Source organism: Rhea pennata, chromosome 1 (genome assembly GCF_028389875.1).
Source record: "Rhea pennata isolate bPtePen1 chromosome 1, bPtePen1.pri, whole genome shotgun sequence".
NCBI classification, from domain to species: Eukaryota; Metazoa; Chordata; class Aves; order Rheiformes; family Rheidae; genus Rhea; species Rhea pennata.
The window spans coordinates 193,398,754-193,418,597 of NC_084663.1; the positions used below are offsets into that span (position 1 = coordinate 193,398,754).

Sequence of the window (19,844 nt, forward strand, 5' to 3'; positions counted from 1 at the left end):
GGGGAATGTGGTAGGAAGGCCCACTAGAGCTATTTAAAAATGAGACCTCATGCATACATGTAATAAGAGGAGAAAGATTTTATAGATGACTGTTAAACATCAGCTAAGCCATGTGCAAAGACATGGGTTTAGATTCGAAGTGGTGGGGAGAAAACAGCTCTGGCTCTTGCATTAAATCCCATGGAAAGACCGTAAGACAAAGTATGGCTGACACTGCTAGGGTGCAGATTTGCACCTGTGTGTGGCTCTGCTTGGCACTGACAAGATATAATTAATGAATATTATGAGTCCTGTTTTCAGAAGCAGTGTAGGCTTTTAAACACCTAAATTCAGAGATGTTCAGTCCACTCTAGCCTCCTGAGTGCCTGTGGCCCAAGCTCTTTGGAAAAGCATGTCATTGAAGTGAGGTGAAGTTTGAACTCTTATGTTCATGGATAAAGCCCTGTCTTTGCCCCAAGGACTCTTCAGATACTCCAAAGTCTATATTAAACACTGTATACATTGCATACAGCTCTCCTGCAGTCCTAGCATGAACCTGGAGGTCCACCCAGCATGAAAGAACATATGCCAACACAAATTTCAGTATCATCTTCTCCAAAGTGAAAACCTCCAGGCTGATGAGGTCTCACTGCAGTGAGAGTTTCTAGTCTTGAATGTCTCTGTGGGCATTGAGTTCACTATGGGGTTACCTTGAATCTTGCTGTCATGCTCATCCTGCAGTATTGCAATGGCGACTGTGTGGTTATTTTCTACTTCTAACATTGCAGCTTCATGTATAGCAGTGATATCTTCCACCTGTTCCAACAACAGCAAATGGAGACATGGACACAAGTTTAGACATGCTACTGCACACTGACAAGCCACCATTAGAGAGCTCCAGTGAGCTGGAAACAGCAAGGGATCTAATGAGTGTGACACTTTAATACATAAATAAGCCAGTTAAATTCATTATGAAAGAGATATGATGACTCTTTCAGTGATAGTGTGTGGTCACCACTGCTCATATTTTTGCTTTTTTGACTTAATGGTGAAAGAAAGAGATATACAAGGAAGCAAAATACCAAATTGATCTTAAGTAAAGAAGTAACTTATGAAATGTTCAAAAATCTCAAAATTCCATTAATCTAAATGATATTAATAACCTAATTTGTTGATGATTAGATAAGCATGCACAGTTCCAAGCCATCCTGTTTTTTTTTTCTTGGTACTCTACTGCAATTATTGTAAGATTTTGAATTAACTTCCACAGAAAGTGTCTATGCATTATTCATATTTGTAAAAAAATTATTTCTATGGAAACATTGAAGTTATTATCAATGGACCTGTATAATGAATTGTGATCTATCATACTCTCCCCTTAGCACCACACAGTGCTCTGGGAAGTGACTCCAGTGGTATCCTGCTCCTTGGGAACCCTCTTCTAGTCACTTTCCGAGCAGGCAATGATGAGGGTGCTCGCACGAAGTAACTTGTGCTTCCCAGGGGCTGCACAACTGCAGTCACTTCCGTGAACCACGTGGAGAGAGCAGGCAACATCACAAGATAGGACTCCGCAACGTCTAGTGACTGCCTTTGGAACATATGGATGATGAGAAAGGCAGACACCTCCCTGTAGTCCCTGCTGGTCTGATACGTGGAAATTCCTCCTTGACTTCAAATCTTGCATTTAAGCTAATTTTGAGCATGTAAGGAAGACCCACAGATTAAGCTGCTGAGAGGTTTCCAGTACCTACGAAAGCTCCAAAGCATCCTGCCCAGCAGCCTTTTCCTAGCCCCAACCCAGCTGTGTAGCTCACAGGAAAGAAAATGTTTGATAAATCAGAGAAACAGCAAAAAAAAAAAAAAAGGCCCAATTCTTTCTTGGCCCTGTAAACAGCCAGAGGAGACCCTGAAGCATAAGCTGAACACAACACAAATACAGTGCAATAAGAGACAGGTCCCACTTTGTTCTAAGAGGTGGGGGAACCATCTTTCAACTTTGTTTCCTTGGTTGCCCCAACCTTAGCTCAGCAGCAGCACCTTTCACAGTAGTTATGTCCATATTGCTAAACAAAACCAGTCCAGGAAGTAAGGCCTAATGGCCCAACTGGACCACCTCCACACTGCTTAGAGTGATCTTCTGAAGTGGATTTATCCTGCAGAAAGAGATTCAAAAGCAAGGTTGGAAGTGAGCTATTCCCTAAGCAGCTCAGATAGCCAGGGGTCTAAGGCTCAAACTTGCTCCCTGGCTCTTTTTTATTTAGCAGTTGTTCTAGAGGAAATGAAGCAGGACTACCAGCCCTGAAAAGATGGCCTTTAGAGGGGAATGGCTTCAGAAAAGCCTTGAAGTTCATTTCCTGTTCCTCAGAGTTTCAAGTCTCCTTCAAATCAGTTTCTGAAAGTTACACATTGATGATTTGATTCGCTTTCCTTGTTTTTATAATCACAGTGATCTTATTCCCTGTACTGAATACTTTATTAGCGCTATCCTGAAATGCAGAACATCATAAATTATTCTTTTACAATTAAACTAGTGTCCATTGCATAATCACTTCACTTACACAGCTTTTATGTCCACTGTTATGTTGAATTATGGAAGAAAGATGCTGCAGCTGAGTACATCCTGGCTGGAACAGTTGTTATTTCACTGCATTTAGCTGTCAAACCTATCAGATTACCTAACAGGAGCAAAATTTCTAATCAGGCTGGAGAAGGCTTGCTCTTAGAATGAAAAATGGGCATTTAACATGGAATCTGCAAAGATACAGACTCATTTTCCTAATAGTGTGAGAAACAACTCAGTAGAATTCTTCATCCAACAAAGCAGGACTCAGCTTCCTAATACATTGCACGAAGCAGGGAGCTAGGTGACTGAATGGGTTACTAATGGGAGTGGGGCTGTCACCTGACTTTTCCCAGAGCATTATGTCCTTGTTTATGAGGTCTTTGTATTGATACCTCCTGAGCACTATTACAGTCTTTACTTCACCCTTACTTAAGTCTTTGTTCATGCTCTAATTGCTTATTAGCCAGGCAGCACCCCATAGGAATGATTATGCCCAACTCCACTGCCCTCCGTAGGTGAAGAGGTCAGTTTTCTCTACCACCATCCTTGGCAGGTTATTTATCTATAAAGCCAATTAAATATGTTTCAGTTTCCAAACAGTCTCCAGGGATTTTTTGATTTTCATATTCCCAATGCAAATGACTTCTTTTATTCTTCCAGAGTGACCTCCTATCTTCAGTTTTTCGTAATAGATAGCCTACACGGCACTTCGGACTCTAATTCCAACTCTGACGCTAACTTACTCTATAGCTTTGATCAACTTACTTAAACACTGTGTCAAACTTAGTTTTGGCTACAAAAAGAAGCTCAGACGGGATTTTCAAGGCTTACTAAACTAAAATCAAGAAGAGGTTCTAGTGGGAGAAATTAAACAGGTTGGCGGATACAGCAGTGAGAGCTAAACAGCACAAGCAAGAAATACTGGCAAGCCAAGATCACAGCCTTTACTTTGGAAATTTGCCTTCTAGTTATAAGAACAGAGAAATATTGGGATGTATCGCCACACCTCATCTGCTTGTGATGAGATAGGCTATCATGCCTCGCTACACTGAAAGAGCTGAGAATATACCTATCCTCAGAGGCATCTGAGCCTCCAAAGGGACATCTGTGTATCCAAAGAAACAGTGGCTATTTGATAAGAAACTGAAGGGTGACTAGAGCATAAAGTGTGAAAGATTAAATTATGACTGTAAACCATGAGTATGGCATGACCAACTTGCAAATTAGGTGTGTGGATACAGAATTACACGCAGATCCACAGTTAAAAGGATTTTGCAAAATCCATTTAATCTCTGCTTGCATGAGTACAAGGAACAATTTCCCTGATGCAGATGGAAAGCTCATGGAGAAGGCCTTTCTCATGTCCAGCCTAAGGGCTCCTAAGTTCATGGGTCTGGTGTCCCTGCTGCAATGCACTAGTCTGGCATAGATAGGAAAAAATGAAACCGTACTGTGATATGGTAATCAGAACCTCTTCCTGTTCATTTGGAAATACTGGACTCTTTCGGAAAAAGCCCATTACAAAATAAAGTAAGAGGTGTTTGGAGAAGAACAGTTACATTTCTTACCATTAAAACCGTGTCAGTTCTGCTTTAGAACAGACTCCAAAACTTTTAATTTCTTTCCATTAAGTGTCTTATGTCAAAATGCCTTAATTTTTACATCAAGAAAGAGTAGGTTTTTGGAAAAATTCCTATTGATTTTTAGATAGAAGAAATTGGGAAGCTCCAGGCTCCAGAAACTCCATATTGAAAACTTCACTGAATTAGTCTCTTTTGGCAAATTTTTTCAGCTTCTTTGAAGCAGCATGTTTTGACAAAAAGATCTTCCAACCTCTTCTGTCAAAAAACCCTGCAAAACCAATATCAGGGCGACACTATTAAATATCTGTCCTGGCCAACCTGCTGGAAAATGTGCGCCTCAGACAGTCACAGATGGAAAAACATGTTGCTCTCCTAACGCGATGGTAGGCCTGGTGCTATGAGCTGCCAGGGAGGAGCTGTGCCCTGCTGGGTGTGTGGGGAGGTTGAGCAGTGGTGGTTGGACGAGATGATCTCCAGAGGTCCCCTTGAACCTCAGTGATCCTGTGATTCTAAGTGCTAGGTCCAGATCCAGAAAGGACAGGGCTGTGAGGGGTGGTTGATCTTCCAACCAGAAACCCGTCCAGTCTGGGAGCAGCTCTGCAGAGCTGCTGTTCCCTTGCTTCAGTCTGCCTCATGTCAACCGCCTGCAACAAAAGCATAACACTGGACACCAGATGACTGTACAGTAGAGTATGAATCAGAAGGAAAAAGTTAGTAAAACTCATCATGAGATGCTGAAGGAAACATGGACTTTGAAAAGATGGGCTTAAACTCAAAGCAATTAGGGACACAGCAGCCGTTTTTAAGCAGGAGAGTGAAAGAGTTTGATTAGCTTCACTAATTATGGGACTGAAGAGTTCTGGAGCAAACCAAAGGACTGGAAGGAGCGAGAACTGCCTGTCACACAGAAAGAGTTGGTTCACTGTTTCTGTGTGGCAATTAACAGAATCATAATGGATAAGAATATGAGATAAATAAATATACTAATTGTCAGGTTAGTATTATTACTTATTACTACTACTGTGATCCATATAACCCAACTGATCAGTCTGAGAAAAAAACAAAGCATCATTCGTCCGAGTGGTCCTGGGAGCCTGCAGTAACATTTTAAAGGGCAGTAGGAGTAAGCCATAAACTCTCGCAGCAAGAAGTTAATCTGTGCAACAAATTTCTGCACAGATGCTAATGCCTGATGAGCCAAAGGAGGCAAGTCTTACAGCTAGAATTACTGTCTTTTTTAGACAAACTGACACACTGACATAGCCATAGGAAAATAAACAACAAACCAAAAGCCCAGGACTTTTGAGAACCCACTTCTCCTTCAAATTGGAAGTCAAAGGAGGAAATTTAAGAGGCTTTGCAAGAAAACCATCCTTTGTAAACTGAAAGGAGAATAAAAAGACATGGCTCAGCACAGACTCTATGTTTGTACAGAAAAGAAAGATAAAAAAAAAAAACTTGCTTAGAATGCAAAAATCTTTGAACCAAAAATTTTAAAGGACCTTTTAAAGCATCCATAAAAATCAATGCAGAAACAAAAAAAAAGAGGAGGGGGGAGTTTGTCCAGGACAAAAGAGCCTAGGCACACAAAGCCTTTTTATCACACTTTACAAGACTACAATCAATAATAGCTAACAGGCATATCAATTAAAATGAATAAAATCCAGAGAGAGTGCTTTAAACTCCCCCACAGAGGAATCAACCCAAAACCTCACATAGGAGAAAGAAGGAGAAACACCCTTAACAAAGATGTTCACCGGAATCAGCTGTCAAAGATTACGAGCTCATTGACAACATGGAAAATAAACAAGAAGAGAGCAGATAACTTGGGTTTAGAGAGCAGGAGATGACAGAGATTTTGCCAACAGCTCCTTTCCGAGAGAAACCTACAGAACAGCCGATAATACAGCTGCTAACTGGCTGTTACCACGCATTTTTCCTATTTCCTTTCTGTTTGTGTTAGGAGTCACAGGTTGGGATGCTGAGTATGTATTCGACCCATCTGTCTGACTGTCCACTAGTGAGAGTGGTGGCTGCACCCAGCCCTGGCATACCAGGGCGTTTCATGATAAATCTAACACTGGGCAGCTGGGACACAAGTGACATAAAACTGTCATCATACAGGGTTGCATTTGCACTCCCATCTCAGGTGTGTTTTACAGAACAGCAAGTACAGGCAATAAGTGGCTATCATTTCCCTTTTTACAAATCCTTGACCTTACAGATACTGGGCTGCAGTCACAACTGTGCTCCATTTTGGTGCTTTCCTTTCTTTTTTTTTTTTTTCTTTTCTTTTTTTTCTCCCTTGCACAAAGTGCAGGCTAGCCTGTTTTCCTGCAGTTTGTACCCTCTATGCAACAGGTAAATGGTGTGCCCAGTGCAGGAGTGAGGAAAGAGGTAGGCGGGTTGTGAGAAAGCTACCACAGAGCACCCCACAGACCTGCTTCAGGCTCCAGTTTCAAAATGCACATTGAAGACAGCCAGTGCCTACAGAGTCTTCAGACATAAGTCTTCTCCTTGACCTTGGGACTCATCAATCTCTCACATAGACCACACCTGACTACAGAATTTTGCTGCAGATTTACTTTGCCTCAGAAGGTGAAAAATTCACCTTCCACCTACAACCTGCAATGGGATTGGCAAGATCTCCCACACAGACAGAACGACGCTGGCAAACGGGGGTCTGCTGGCTAAGCTCGTGTTTCATGAGCTGCTGATCCTGGTGCTGTGCTGGGGCCCAGGCAGCCAGTCTGGGACATGGCATGGCCTCATGGTTCAGACTGCAGAGTCTACCTGCACACAGCAGGTATTATCATGAAGAAAAGCCTTCCTGAATCCTGGTTGCTGAACCTGGGTAAGGTTTGCTGTTGCTGAAAAAATCAGAATAGTCTCCGCTATTCACTGAGCGCAATATGAAACATGAATTAAGGTCAGCTGCAGGGATTGTTTCCATAACCCACAGTGGGGCATTCTGCCACTGTGTGAGCGGTGCTTGTAGGCGATTCATTCCAGCTATAAGACTAAAATAGTCATATGCAAGACCATTCCTACCTACTTAGAAAAAGCAAAGCAAGGTGTATAACATCTAAGAGATATTTATTGCCTGAACAGTGGAGCAGGAGTCAAAAACCTGGACTGCATCATCTGCTTGATATTTATGCTGTGTGTGACATTGTCCTCCATCACTTCATCTTACCTCCCTTTAACTATCATTTGAAATAATGATGGCAGGGTTATGGTGGCCTTACCTATGTTGGGCATATTCTTCTGCAACACTTTAATTCATTCAAATTAACTAAAGTAGATAGGCTGGGGGGCAGAGCTTACCTTAATATTTGTGATATTGGTAAAACATTTGGACATGTAAAGCAAATACATGGTAATGTACTGTGTTACAATGGAGAATTAATATTGGATATCCTAGTGAGGAAATGCAGTAAAGGTGTTCTGCAAGTTATTCTTCCAGTCACCAGTTTATTAGCAGTCTTCATGTTAGAGACGGTCAACATATTTCATTGCCTGAATTTGCTCAATACTTGCATGAATTGCTTTTCACAAGCAAACAGTGCGTGACTGACCTGCTCCTGATGCTGACTCTTGGCTTGTGCAAGCTGCAGCCTGTGCTCCTCCTGCAAGCGCTCCATCTCGGCGCTGTACTGCGCCTGCAGCCGCAGCTCCAGTGCCTGCAGCTCCTCCTGCTGCTGCCAGCGGAGCTTCGTCACCTCCTCCTCAAATCGCCTCTCCAGCTCCTCCTTCTCATTTTGTAGTTTTTCACATCTCGCTGTGTTGAGGGCTGTGGAGACAAGACCAGTCCATCAGACTCTGAACTCTTTAGGAGCAAACAGTGGTATTGGCTCCTTTTGTGCAGCTGGACCACACAGGACTCCTATGAATTAGGATACTGGGGCTTCTACGAATTGCAGCCTTCAACAGCTCTCTCTCATTCTCACAAACAAATGCACACATATTTGTTTGAACAGAGGCACAGGCAGAGTCCTGTAAAAACCCACGTAAAACTGAGATCTGATTTAATACAATAATAAAAAGGAAAGCCCATAGACTTGCAGGCTGACTGGCATCTCCTCATCAGCACAGTCTTGGATTCCCAAATCAAGTCTTCAGAGCTTTTACTTTGTCTTGGGTATTAGAAACAGTCACTTGACACAAAGCTTTTCATCTGGGATAAAAGATTTTCATTATCTCCTTCTCTCAAGCCAGGTCCTTGGCAATACAAGCACTTCCAGTTACATGCCAGAAACGCAGAAGATACATGGGTTCTTGAGGTGCATCCTATCACATGTGATCAGCCACTTGACTGGGAAAAGGGCATAAACCTCATGTATCCATTTTCCATCCATTAGAGGCTTCTCACCCCACAGATTAGACTCTTGCACCAGCTCCATAGAGGAGAATATCTTGAATCCACCAATGCATACTTGCTTAAAATATTTTTACATTCAAACCACTATATTGTGTGCTTCAGGGACTCAGAATAAAGGCTGATCCCGAAGGCAATCAGCAGCTGTGAATTTTTTATTCCTGTGAACTAACCCAGTGACTATGTCATCAACTTCACAAGTATGTTTAGAATTTGTTTTAGGAGTTACAACTCCAACAGTTCTATTGCATCAATGATGTTCAATCTGTTACCTTATTTGATTCCTACCCTATATCATTTCCTGGGTCTCAGTACTACAGTTTTACAGACAGCTCCTCATCCCTCTACTTTGCTGAAAAACTGCTGCAATCAATTCAGATATCGAAGGTCTGATACAAGTTGGGAAAGTCAACCATACTGCACTTAGGGATTGAATTTGCTTGTTTTTGAAGATATATCAGGTAAGAAATCATTAAAATCATCATGACAATTATATTCAGAATGACACATTGGAAAAAGAAGAGATGTGTTTTTAATGGCACAGTTACATCTTCCTTCTGATTTAGACTCATAGAAGGCTTAGAAAAATGCCAAACTTTTGAATTTACCGTCTATCTCAATAACTCATCTTTCCTTTGCCTTTCAAATTGCACATGCCACTCATAGACCTGTGCAATTATGTAAATTAGAGAACTGGAAGCAGCTGCTTCTCCGGGTAAGTAACTCCTGAATATTTCAAAAGCACATTCATCCTATGCCTGACATGTTATGTTTGCTTATTGCATGTGGAAAAAATGTGCTTTCCTGACTCCTTGTTCTGTATCATCAGACTGAATTTATTTTTTTTTCAGAATAGTATCAATTTGTCACAGAAGTTACCTACCACTGTGATCTCATTTCATGTTAGGTGTATCCACACCAGGTAGCTTAGGCACCCAAACTAACCCTCCCTTCACTCACAAGGCTATTTCTCATTTTGTTTCAAGCTCTATGCTTGCACATCTATTGGATAGCAATATCCAGACTTCTTCAGTATGTCTGGACAGATATCTAACGCAGACTTGCTCTAACATGGATGTTTTCTGAAACATTAAAATGGACTCAGTGCCCCTTTCATGCCCGTTTCCGCTCCTTATGGAAAGAGAGAAAGTGAGGCTGGACTAGTGAGCCTGCAACCACAGCAACAGCACATGGAAAGCTTTCCCACCTGCCTTGTACCTGAATGGGACCCCCTGGAATTTATATGGTCATTAGCAGAAATTTCTTTTCTCTTGGTGATTTGCATTCTAGGGCTAAACTCTCTCTTCTGTTTTGGCTATTGAGTGATTGTAAGCACCATGTCCTGCACGGTTTCCCTTGCCATGTAAAGCCATGGCAGAGCTGGAGCACTGGGCATAAAGCTTGTAGCTCTGGTTTCAGTAGAATTGAAACTTACTCAGGCTTTAAACTAGAGCTGTAATGCAACCTGTCCATCTACAACCTCTCCAGTGAGATTACCCAACACACAGAGCTGGGCAATGAAATGACATGTTCTAACTAAAAGAAAGTCAGTCTGAAACACAAACATCCATAACCTGGAACATAAAAGTATTCAAATCTTTCAAATCAACCCAAGCGCAGGTGTACAGAGAAAGGAAGAGGAAGGCAAGGGAACTGTATTCCTCACATACCCCAAACCACTAATGGAGGCAGATAATGAGGCCACTGCCCAGGACATTTGCCCTGTGCTGAATACAAAACACTTCTAATCAGCTCCCAACCACTGTCTCCTAGACCCAGGGAAATGAAGCCAAGGATTGAGGTGGGGAGGAAACTGAATCTCTCCTTAGACAGGAGGTGGGACGTTGCATCTGAGTCTACTGGGACAGGAACAGCAGGAGGAGACACCTATGCAGCCACATACAAGGTCTGTGGTTCCATCACCCCCTTTACAAGCAGGTAACGCTCTGGAGAGTCTGTCTTGCTGGAGCCAGTTTTTAACCAGCTGTGGCTTCAGCAGGTGGTTCTGCTGAATCAGACTAAATTGCTTCCAGCAGAGCCCTGACTGCAGAGAACTGAACAGAATAATTGTTAACTTTGCTAGAAGACACTGAATTTTCCTGTTAAACACTGAATTTTGCTGATGTGGATACTGTAACACTGAGTTTCTCTTGTGCCAAAAAACAATTACTAAAAAAAGTTATATAAATGCAATATTGACATGGAGTAAATGGCATAAGACCAAAATTTAGTTATTCTTGCAACAGCTGCTGCACAAAAATATGGATAAAATGTGCTAGACTCTCAGCTGGAAGAGATTAATAGAGCTGTTGATTTATAACAAGTTAGAATCTGACCTATTAGGCAGTGGCATTACATACTACAGATGGAGCTTAAGTAAACTAGGTAAGTAGACAGATTAGCTCCAGGTTAGGTAAAATAAAATATAAAACATTTTACATTCATATAGAGGAGTTTCATGGTGGCCTGCACAAAAGTGTGTGAAGTGAAGGAGGAGTAGAACAGGGAACATTCAACATTTTCAAGCTTATATACTGTATCTTACTATCTCATCCTCACTTTTTCTAGCAATGAATGAGCTTGCTAGTCATCACTCAGAGCTGTCTGAGACTCTCATATGTTGGATCAGACACTTATTTAGCAAAGTTACTTTCCTCACTCATTAAGAACATGGGCCATATCTCAGCTGGGAGGTGAGATCACCTAGCTGCAGTGATGTGCCTGCTGGCTCAGCCAGGAGCACAGGTCTGGCAGTCCTAGGGGTATGAGGGCTCTGAATGGTTCAGTGTTTCCCCAAATACTGAGACCACAGCAGACCCCTGTGTCCATACTGGGTACCTTTCTTGGTCATCTAAACACAGCCCCAAACCCCTGCACTGGAGACGGTTGCATGTTTCTTTTTAATGTTCAGAGCCTGAAAACATATAGAGCATGTAGTGCAGGTACACAGGAAGGCAGGTGGGACATGACAGTCACTGAAAGCCCAAAAGGAATGCAAAACACCAGTAAAAACTTAGCAGCAACTACAGGTTTCCATAGCCAGTTATGGGGAAACAAAGCATAACTGCTATCAACTGCTATTGAACAGAGTTAAGATGGGCTTTTATTTATTTTTTTTTCTTTTTCTGTAGATATCTCCGTTGCTGCTTGTACACTGGAAATAACTCTGACATAAGATGGTATTTCCTGCCATGACAGCCTGCACAAGGTTAAATGAGAGTGGCTGACACTGCATCCCTACTCCCCCAGCTTTGAGCTGCCCTGACTTCCCGGTCTGAGAGACCTCTGAATGACTGTGCATCAGACATGATCAAACCCATTTCAAGCCAGGTTGAGAAGGTGAGGGAAAGTGAAATGTCACTAATGGATTGACCCTCCTGCACGAAACCAGCCTCAGCCCAGCTTTGTGGGCCCTGATATTTTATCCTCAGTGTAGTTACTCTTATGGGAGCTGGGGACAAGTGTCACTGTCGGCTGTTACGTGGATCACCCGCTTCTGACATGAGAAATGGACTCCTTGTTTGAAAATGATCATGAACTGTGCAGCCTCTGCTCTTATTTCTGACCACCAGCCATAGATTCACAGACACATCATAGAGCACTTGTTCAGGTTAAGTCTCTCCTTACCGGGACAAGGTTTTCATTAAATGAAGGACTGTGCCAGCTGAAAGGCATATCCAGAAGAAGCTGACACACAAGCTTTCAAACTTTTGTTGATTCAGATAGTCTAAATACTAAACTCAGTATCTGATTGCCTTCCATTTATCTAGGTATTTTTGCATCTCCATACCTCCTCTCTACCCGGTTCACGTCACTGACAAAGGAATGGATGATTTTGACTTTTAATTTCCACTAATTTAATGGAAAACAGAAGGTGCTCAAAACCTGCCAGCACTGGATCCCTCTTTATTGCAGTAATATTAGTGTTGCAACAGAAAAGTGTGTATATTTACAATTAATAAAAATGGGCATCTTCAGTGTAAAATGATTGCTTGTAATGTTTTTACTATCCTTGGTATTTCTGGCAAAATATACGAGCAAGTCTTATTTTATAAAATAACAATTCCCTCAGCATTTATAGAGCTGCGCAGCACACATTCCTCCTCAGGGTTGGGAAGGAAGAAGCACTCTCCAATTCCACTGCGTGCTGGTTTCAGCTGAGGTGTGTTACTTCACAGCTGTGCTAGGGGTACACATGCAGTGTGTTCCTGCTACTCAGCTGAGGAGCAGTAGTTCATTTGCCTTCACTCACAGGCGCCTTCCCGAAACAGGCAGGTTTCACTCCACCTAGTTTTAGGTGAGAGGATGGATAGCCCTGTGGATGGTTGGTTAGCAACCTGATGGATGGTTGCCTGTGGACTGGTGACTAGTGCGATTTGAGACGTGCTAGGGTATGCTTTGAGGCTGCCACTGCACACAGATATGTGCTTCTCATGGTTTCCTGGTATATTTTTAACTCTCCTATAGACGTTTTGGAAAAAGGTTTCCCTCATGCCACTATGTGCTGGCAACTAAATCAAACCCTCTGGGTGAGATTCAAGTATAGATTCAGACACCACATAAACCAGCATTGCAGAGGTGCCTCCAAGCCCAGCATAGGCAGTGGAAAAGCGGCCAGTGGGAGGCCCTGCTGACCAAATGCAGCTGAACACGCTAGCGTGAACTGCACAGTGCTGTAGACTTCACAGGCTGTGAGTCAGTTGTCCAAATAAAGGTAGTCCAGGTTATCTGAGGTGACCCTGCCTGGCTCCAGAGGGTGTGGGTCTCCACTGCATGTGTTTCGCCTGCCAGCCGTGTGTGGATGGCTCAGGTTCCCTGGGGTGTCCCCAGTGGCACTAGGCACCTATGTTTAGGTAACTGAACTCTGACCTAAATCTCTGTTGCCTGAAACGGGAGCTTTGACACCCAGCTCACATGTGGACATTTAAAGTCTTAGTCAGGACATTCTTATCTTCTAAACTAGCAATCTGATTCCACTCATAGTCCATTGGGAGAGCAGTCTCTGAATATGATCAGACCAACACTGCTGGACATCTACTCACCCTATCTGTGCCACCCTCAACTCATGTTGCTCTCTTCACTGACTAGATGGGGAGCCAAGAGGTCCAGCACAGACCAGATATCCAACTCTAAGCTACCTGAAGTCATGTGAGATGGATCTTCACACACAAGCTTCATCACTGACATTGCTTTAGCAGTGATTTATTTCCCAAACAGATTTCTTTAAAAATACATTCCAACTTCTGATCAGTGGATTATACATAACTGCTTTATTGCTTTGTATCCAGGAATCCTGCAGTTAGTTTCTGTTGAAGTAAAGGAAAGCTACATGCTTCCAACACTAGACACATTCAGTCCCTAAATCATAATTCTGAATTAGAGCTATTGTCTAAACACCTGAACGTTGGACCAAATACCTGTATCAGCCCCAGCTAGTTCAGCCTTGTTTTACTGATTCATCCAGGCATTTGTATCAGTGAAAGTCTAACACAGTGAATTTACACGTGAGAAATCAGGAATTTCTAACCAACGCCCATGCTGTTTAACTGGACTGGTTAATTTTAAATTAATGAGAAACTAATTTTCAAAGTGACTGAGACAAGTCAGAACTACAACTTGATTTTCATCAAAATAAATAAGAATTGTTAAGCTCTGTATATTTTTCCTGATTTTTTATCTTTAATTGCTGTTGTCAAATACAAGATTTTTTCATTCTATTTTTGTATAAAACTTGGTAGAATATATACATTACTATACAACATACATCTGTCTGATAATGACACTAAAATAACCCTCCCATTGCACAGATGGGTTACACATCTCCTTGAGCACCCACAGTCCTGGCTTTGCATCATTGCTTTAGAGACAGCAAAGACCCTCACTGACAAGAACCACGGTCATGCACTTCACATCTGCCATTTCACCTTGCTCAGAGATTTAAAACGCTGGTTGTTGCACAAAACTTAATTTTATATTTTCTATCAAAAGAAACTTTGCAAGAAACTGCTTTTCCTGTGTGGAGAAAGCAGGGCAGTAAGTAGGATTGCAATCCTGCACTTCAGGAGAGCAAACTTTGGCCTCTTCAGGAATACACTTGGAGCAATCCTAGCGGTTAGAATCCTAGAAGGAAGGAGGGAGGTCCAAGAGAGGGGGGTCCATGAGATGGTTAATATTCAAACATCACTTCCTTCAAGCTCAAGAGCTTGAGTATGAAGCATCCCTATGAGTAAGAAGTCCAGCAAAGGGGATTTGCATCTGCATGGATGAGTGAGAAGCTCCTGGCAAAACTCAAGCAGAAGAAGAAAGTACACAGAATGTGGAAAAAGGGACAGGCCACTTGGGAGGAATGTAGGAATGCTGTCGGGTTAGGCAGGGACGTGACAAGGAAGGGTAAGACCCATTTGGAATTAAATCTGTCAAGGAATGTCAAGGACAACAAGAAGGGCTTCTTCAAATACATCAGCAGCAAAAGGAGGACTAGGGGAAATGTGGGTCTGCTGCTGAATGGGGTGGAGGCCCTGGTGACAAAGGATACAGAGAGGCAAAGTTACTGAATGCTGCCTTTGCTTCTTTCTTCACTGCTAAGGGAAACCCTCAGGAATCCCAGAGCCTAGAGACAAGAAACAAAGTCTGGATAAAGAAAGACTTTCCTTTGATCAGAAGGATCAGGTTAGAGATCTTTTAAGCAAACTTGACACCTGCAGATCCATGGGCCCTGATGGGATGCAGCCATGAGTACTGAGGGAGCTGGTGGATGTTACTGCTAGGCTACCCTCCATCACATTAGAAAAGTCATGGAGAACAAGAGAGGTGTCTGAGGACTGGAAGAAAGCTAATGTCACTCCAGTCTTCAAAAAGGGCAAGAAGGAGGACCCAGGCAACTATAGGCCTGTCAGCTTCACCTCCATCCCTGGAGAGGCGATGGAACAACTCATTCTGGATGTCATCTCTAAGCATATGGAGGAAAAGGTGATCACGAGTAGTCAGCATGGATTCACCAAGGGGAAATCATCTTAACCAATTTGATAGCCTTCTCTGATGGCATGACTGGCTGGGTAGATGAGAGGAGAGCAGTGGATGTTGTGTACCTTGACTTCAGCAAGGCTTTTGACACTGTCTCTCATAACAGAATGCCTCAGCAAGTTTGCTGATGATACCAAGCTGGGAGGAGTGGCTGATACACCTGAGAGCTGTGCTGCCATTCAGAGAGACCTGGACAGGCTGGAGAGTTGGGTGGAGAGGAACCTCAGGAGGTTCAACAAGGGCAAGTCCTTGCACGTAGGGAGGAATAACCCCATGCACCAGTACAGGCTGGGGGCTGACCTGGAAAGCATCTATGCAGAGAAGGACCTGGGAGTCCCAGTGGACAAGCTGACCATGAGCCATCAGTGTGCTCTTGTGGCCAGGAAGGCCAATGGTCTCCTGGGCTGCATTAGGAAGAGTGTTGTCAGCAGGTTGAGGGAGGTGATCCTGCCCTTCTACTCAGCCCTCATGATGCCTCATCTGGAGTGGTGGGTCCAGTTCTGGGCTCCCCAGGACAAGAGAGACATGAAGCTACAGGACAGAGTCCAGTGTAGGGCTACAAAGATGATTAGGGGACTGGAGCATCTCTCATATGAGGAAAAGCTGCTCTTTAGCCTGGAGAAGAGAAGACTGAGAGGGTATCTTATCAATGTCTACAAATACCTTAAGGGAGGGTGTCAAGAGGATAGGGCTGGACTCTTTTCAGTGATGCCCAGAGGCAGGACAAAAAGCAACACCTAGGGTACATTGCCCAGGATTGTGTCCAGATCACTCTTGAATATCTCCAAGGATGGAGACTCCACAACTGTTCTGGGCAGAAATATTTCTGATATATATCAGAAAGAAGCCTGCTGACAAATTTTTTGTCATCCTACCAGACTGCACTACCTGTTTATATTCATCTTTTTGTCTATAACTAGAGAATATTCTGCTAATATTTCTTTTAAACACACCCCCCACAAAAAAAACAACCCCCCCAAAATTTTCCTGCAAGTATTTTTAATAAAGAAAAAAATGTGAAAGTATGAGTTCCATGATATTGCCTCAGGCCTCCCCTGGACTGACTCTGCATAGGTTTTCTGTTTGCTTAAAATACATACAAATTTTATAAAAACAACCAGTGAGCAACAGTAATACCTGTGCATAGCTGCACTGAATGAAACACACCGGAACGGAAAGAAGGTCTCCGAACAGCACCCCCAAGCGCTAGGAGAGGACCCCTCAAGGGCTCTGGTTCTCAGCCTTGCAGCTGCTATGCTGCCCGGTGCTCCCTAAGGCCATCAAAGACAGGGCGCTGCAGAGGGGCTGCACAAGCCTGCAGCACTCCCCCAGGCACTGGGCCCTCTACTCAGTGACAAGAGCCAGTTGGCAAAGCCTGCAGGGTCAGAGCTCAGCCATTTGCCACAGATATGATACCGAGAGGTCAGGATTGGTCTTGTAAGCTGCTTTGCACGTGACTTTTGGGGGCTGCTACTACAAAAGCCGTAACAGGAGTCCTTCTACCTGTGTGTCTGGAATGAAGACATGCAAGGTAGACTGCAACAGAAAGGGCAGGGGGTGCATGGAGAACTTGATTTCATGTTACTGAACATGCTGCTCTGTGTGTGACCCAAAATGGGCAGTAAATTATACCAGTGGTAAAGTTCTCTAGCAAAAGCTCCACTGCTCTGTACTCATTTCAGCTGTACAAACCGGTGCAAGTGGCGGCAGAGCTCACAGTCTTCGGCACTGCACTGCTCTTTCCTTCACATGTCACCACTGCTTGTAAATACACCAGAGCAGATAAGCCCTCTGCTCCCAGCTGTACACCCGCTGGAGAAAATAAGCAATCCAGCCTGCTAGAAATAGGTAGGCCTTGCAGATAAGGAATGAGTATTCGAGGGAGAGAAGAGATCTTCAGATGTGCCCTGCCTAGGGAATGCATCAGCCACAGCAGCCCCTCTTTAAGCATGGTGCAAATGCAGAGCGTGGATGAAGATAGACACCTGAGAGTAACTGGAAATGCTGTTTTGCTGCTGTTGCAGCATCCTTTTGGAAATGGGCACAACTCCCCCAAAAGGGTCTGTCACAGGGAGGGTTAATACATGATCTTGCTATGAAGTGTGATTGATACCCTAGGTCTCACTGCCACCCATTAGCTCTGGCATACACAAGCCACGCAGGCTTTCAGTCCCCCAACCACCACCGCCAGCCCCTGCAGGCCCCTGTGCCCCCCGACTCTCCCCGGGGCAGTATTCGTGTTCTGCATGGGCACAGGGCCTGACCCAAGCTGGCCCAGTCTCCTTCCTGCCCCATGGCACAACACATGGGACCCTGTGCCTGGGGTCCCCCATGTAGGCAAAGCTGGGAGGTGCACCTAGTCCACCAACCAGGGCCCTTCCTCCCTCTTGCTCACCATCTGTTTGCCCTGAGATAAATAAAGCCTTCAGAGATACTAATAAGCCTGTTTTGATCTTGGGGTCTGTCATTTTGTAGCTGAGCTGTAAAACACGTGAGCAAGCACATAAGTGCTGTGCTCCTAGGGCACTGTAAAATGCCTACTGCTTGTCCAACTGTTTTCTCCTTAGTGGTAGCAGCACGTGTGGATGGTCTTTGAGAACAGAGGCTACAGAGGTATGCAGAAAAATTCGTCTAGTAAAGATGATGCACAATTAGTTCTACTGTGTACGGGGACAAACTTGTCTCCGCAACAGCAAAGAGGGAAAATTATTGTTCCCTGCAAGGCCACAACCCTCCTTGCCACCACGCTTCTGAAGATACTTTATGTCGATGTGGATGCCCCAGGATCACATCACAGGGAATAGTGGCTTCTGGATAAGAGGAGAGAGCACTTTTGTTGTTGCTTGGCTTGTGCTACTTACCCACTTCATCCCTGATGTTTGCAAGCTCCACTGACAACTCCTTTTCTTTCACAAGGGCACTTTCATTCTGTTTAGAGAAAAAGAGAGAGAAATATGTATAGTGCCCAGGTTTATCCCAGAAAAGCACTTTCACATGTTCATTTGGTAAAGCAGATTAGATTGATTGCTCAGATCGTTTTTATTTTTGGGAGGAGGAGGGAAAGGGAATTATAATGAACTCATTCAATTTTCAAATCAAGTTTAGGAGCCAGCACTCACTGGCAACAAATATCTGTATGGATGCAGATACACAAACCCACATGCACAGGACAGCACAGAATACACTGCTACTCTCACATGTCTAAAAAGACATTTGTATTTCTGCATCATTTTGTGTTCAGTCTGCGCACCATTTACGGGAGAACTGCATGTAGTATTATTAATTCTGTTAAAATAGTTTCATCTGTGCATTTGTCTGCATTTAACCACCTCTAAAGATAGTGAGGTACTCACACATTCAAGCAGGACAGTGTAGGTTACTGTACTTACACCATTCTCTATGTGGTGGGCCTACTCTACCGATATAGACACCACCGATGGTCTGATGCTTCTGCCTATATTTCGACATTTATTCTGGTATTCTAATTTGTCTGTAAAGGACAAGAGCTCCCTTCTTTCAACTCTCTCAAAAGAAACATAAAATACTTAAGGAATTAAAACAGATGAACTGAACAAAGGAAAAATAAAGCATATTTATGTTAACAATACTAAAGTGTCATTACTAAAATGCAAGGACTTTGACAGCAGGTATTTCATAAACACTGAGCAAACTGAAAAATTAAAGACTTGGGGAAATATATAGGAGTTTGGTTTAGTTCAGTAAGTTCCAGTACAAATGCTACAAGCATAAAACCATTTTAAACTGGAATGTATCCTGAATCACATTAGGAAGAAGACAAAAAGGAAGGTATCCTGCTGGGCCTGCACTGGGTCACCAATGATTAGGAAAAGTAGACCAGGCTACTATAAATATGCTTCCAGTTACAAAAGACACAGAATCTTTAAATGATGCTACAGAAAAATCATTTTCAAGAGAAAAGGCAGTGTAGTAGCAAATGGAATTAAAAGGAATCCTAGAAAGTAAATCTTTCAGTAATAAGCAAGCAAGGCTAATAAAAATCTAGGGCACAGAAAGGATTAGTTCTGCAGCAGGATAGCTGGTAGATGGGATAGCAAATTAGTTCTGTCTTAACAAAATGAATGTCAAAAAAAAAAATGATTACAGAGACTAATGGTTTTGTTTATTTTTCCTTTATTTAATTTTCATCTCTGAGGAATGAAAAATATAGCAAAGCAAAAAAAAAATTAGAAAAAAAATCCTTTTTTGAAGGACAGAATGGCATAATAAAATGAACAGAAGACCTCCCATTGTATTCCCAGTTCCTTTGCTGACTCACAGAATGCATCTCCTTCCC

The 19,844-nt window shown here is 43.1% G+C and overlaps 1 protein-coding gene across 2 annotated transcripts in view; it reads right to left on the reverse strand.

Moving 5' to 3' along the window:
• MTUS2 (microtubule associated scaffold protein 2) overlaps nt 1-19,844 on the reverse strand; it is a 321,795-nt gene that overhangs the window by 20,421 nt on the left and 281,530 nt on the right. For both annotated transcript variants that reach the window (XR_009957320.1, XM_062567163.1), the window contains exons 9-11: nt 18,391-18,457; nt 7,707-7,921; nt 690-795 (exon numbers count right to left, since the gene is read on the reverse strand). Coding sequence is in view for 1 of the 2 variants with exons in the window: in XM_062567163.1 (XP_062423147.1) it covers nt 690-795; nt 7,707-7,921; nt 18,391-18,457 (388 nt within the window). In the remaining variant the exon portion in view is untranslated. The remainder of the gene's footprint in view (nt 1-689; nt 796-7,706; nt 7,922-18,390; nt 18,458-19,844) is intronic.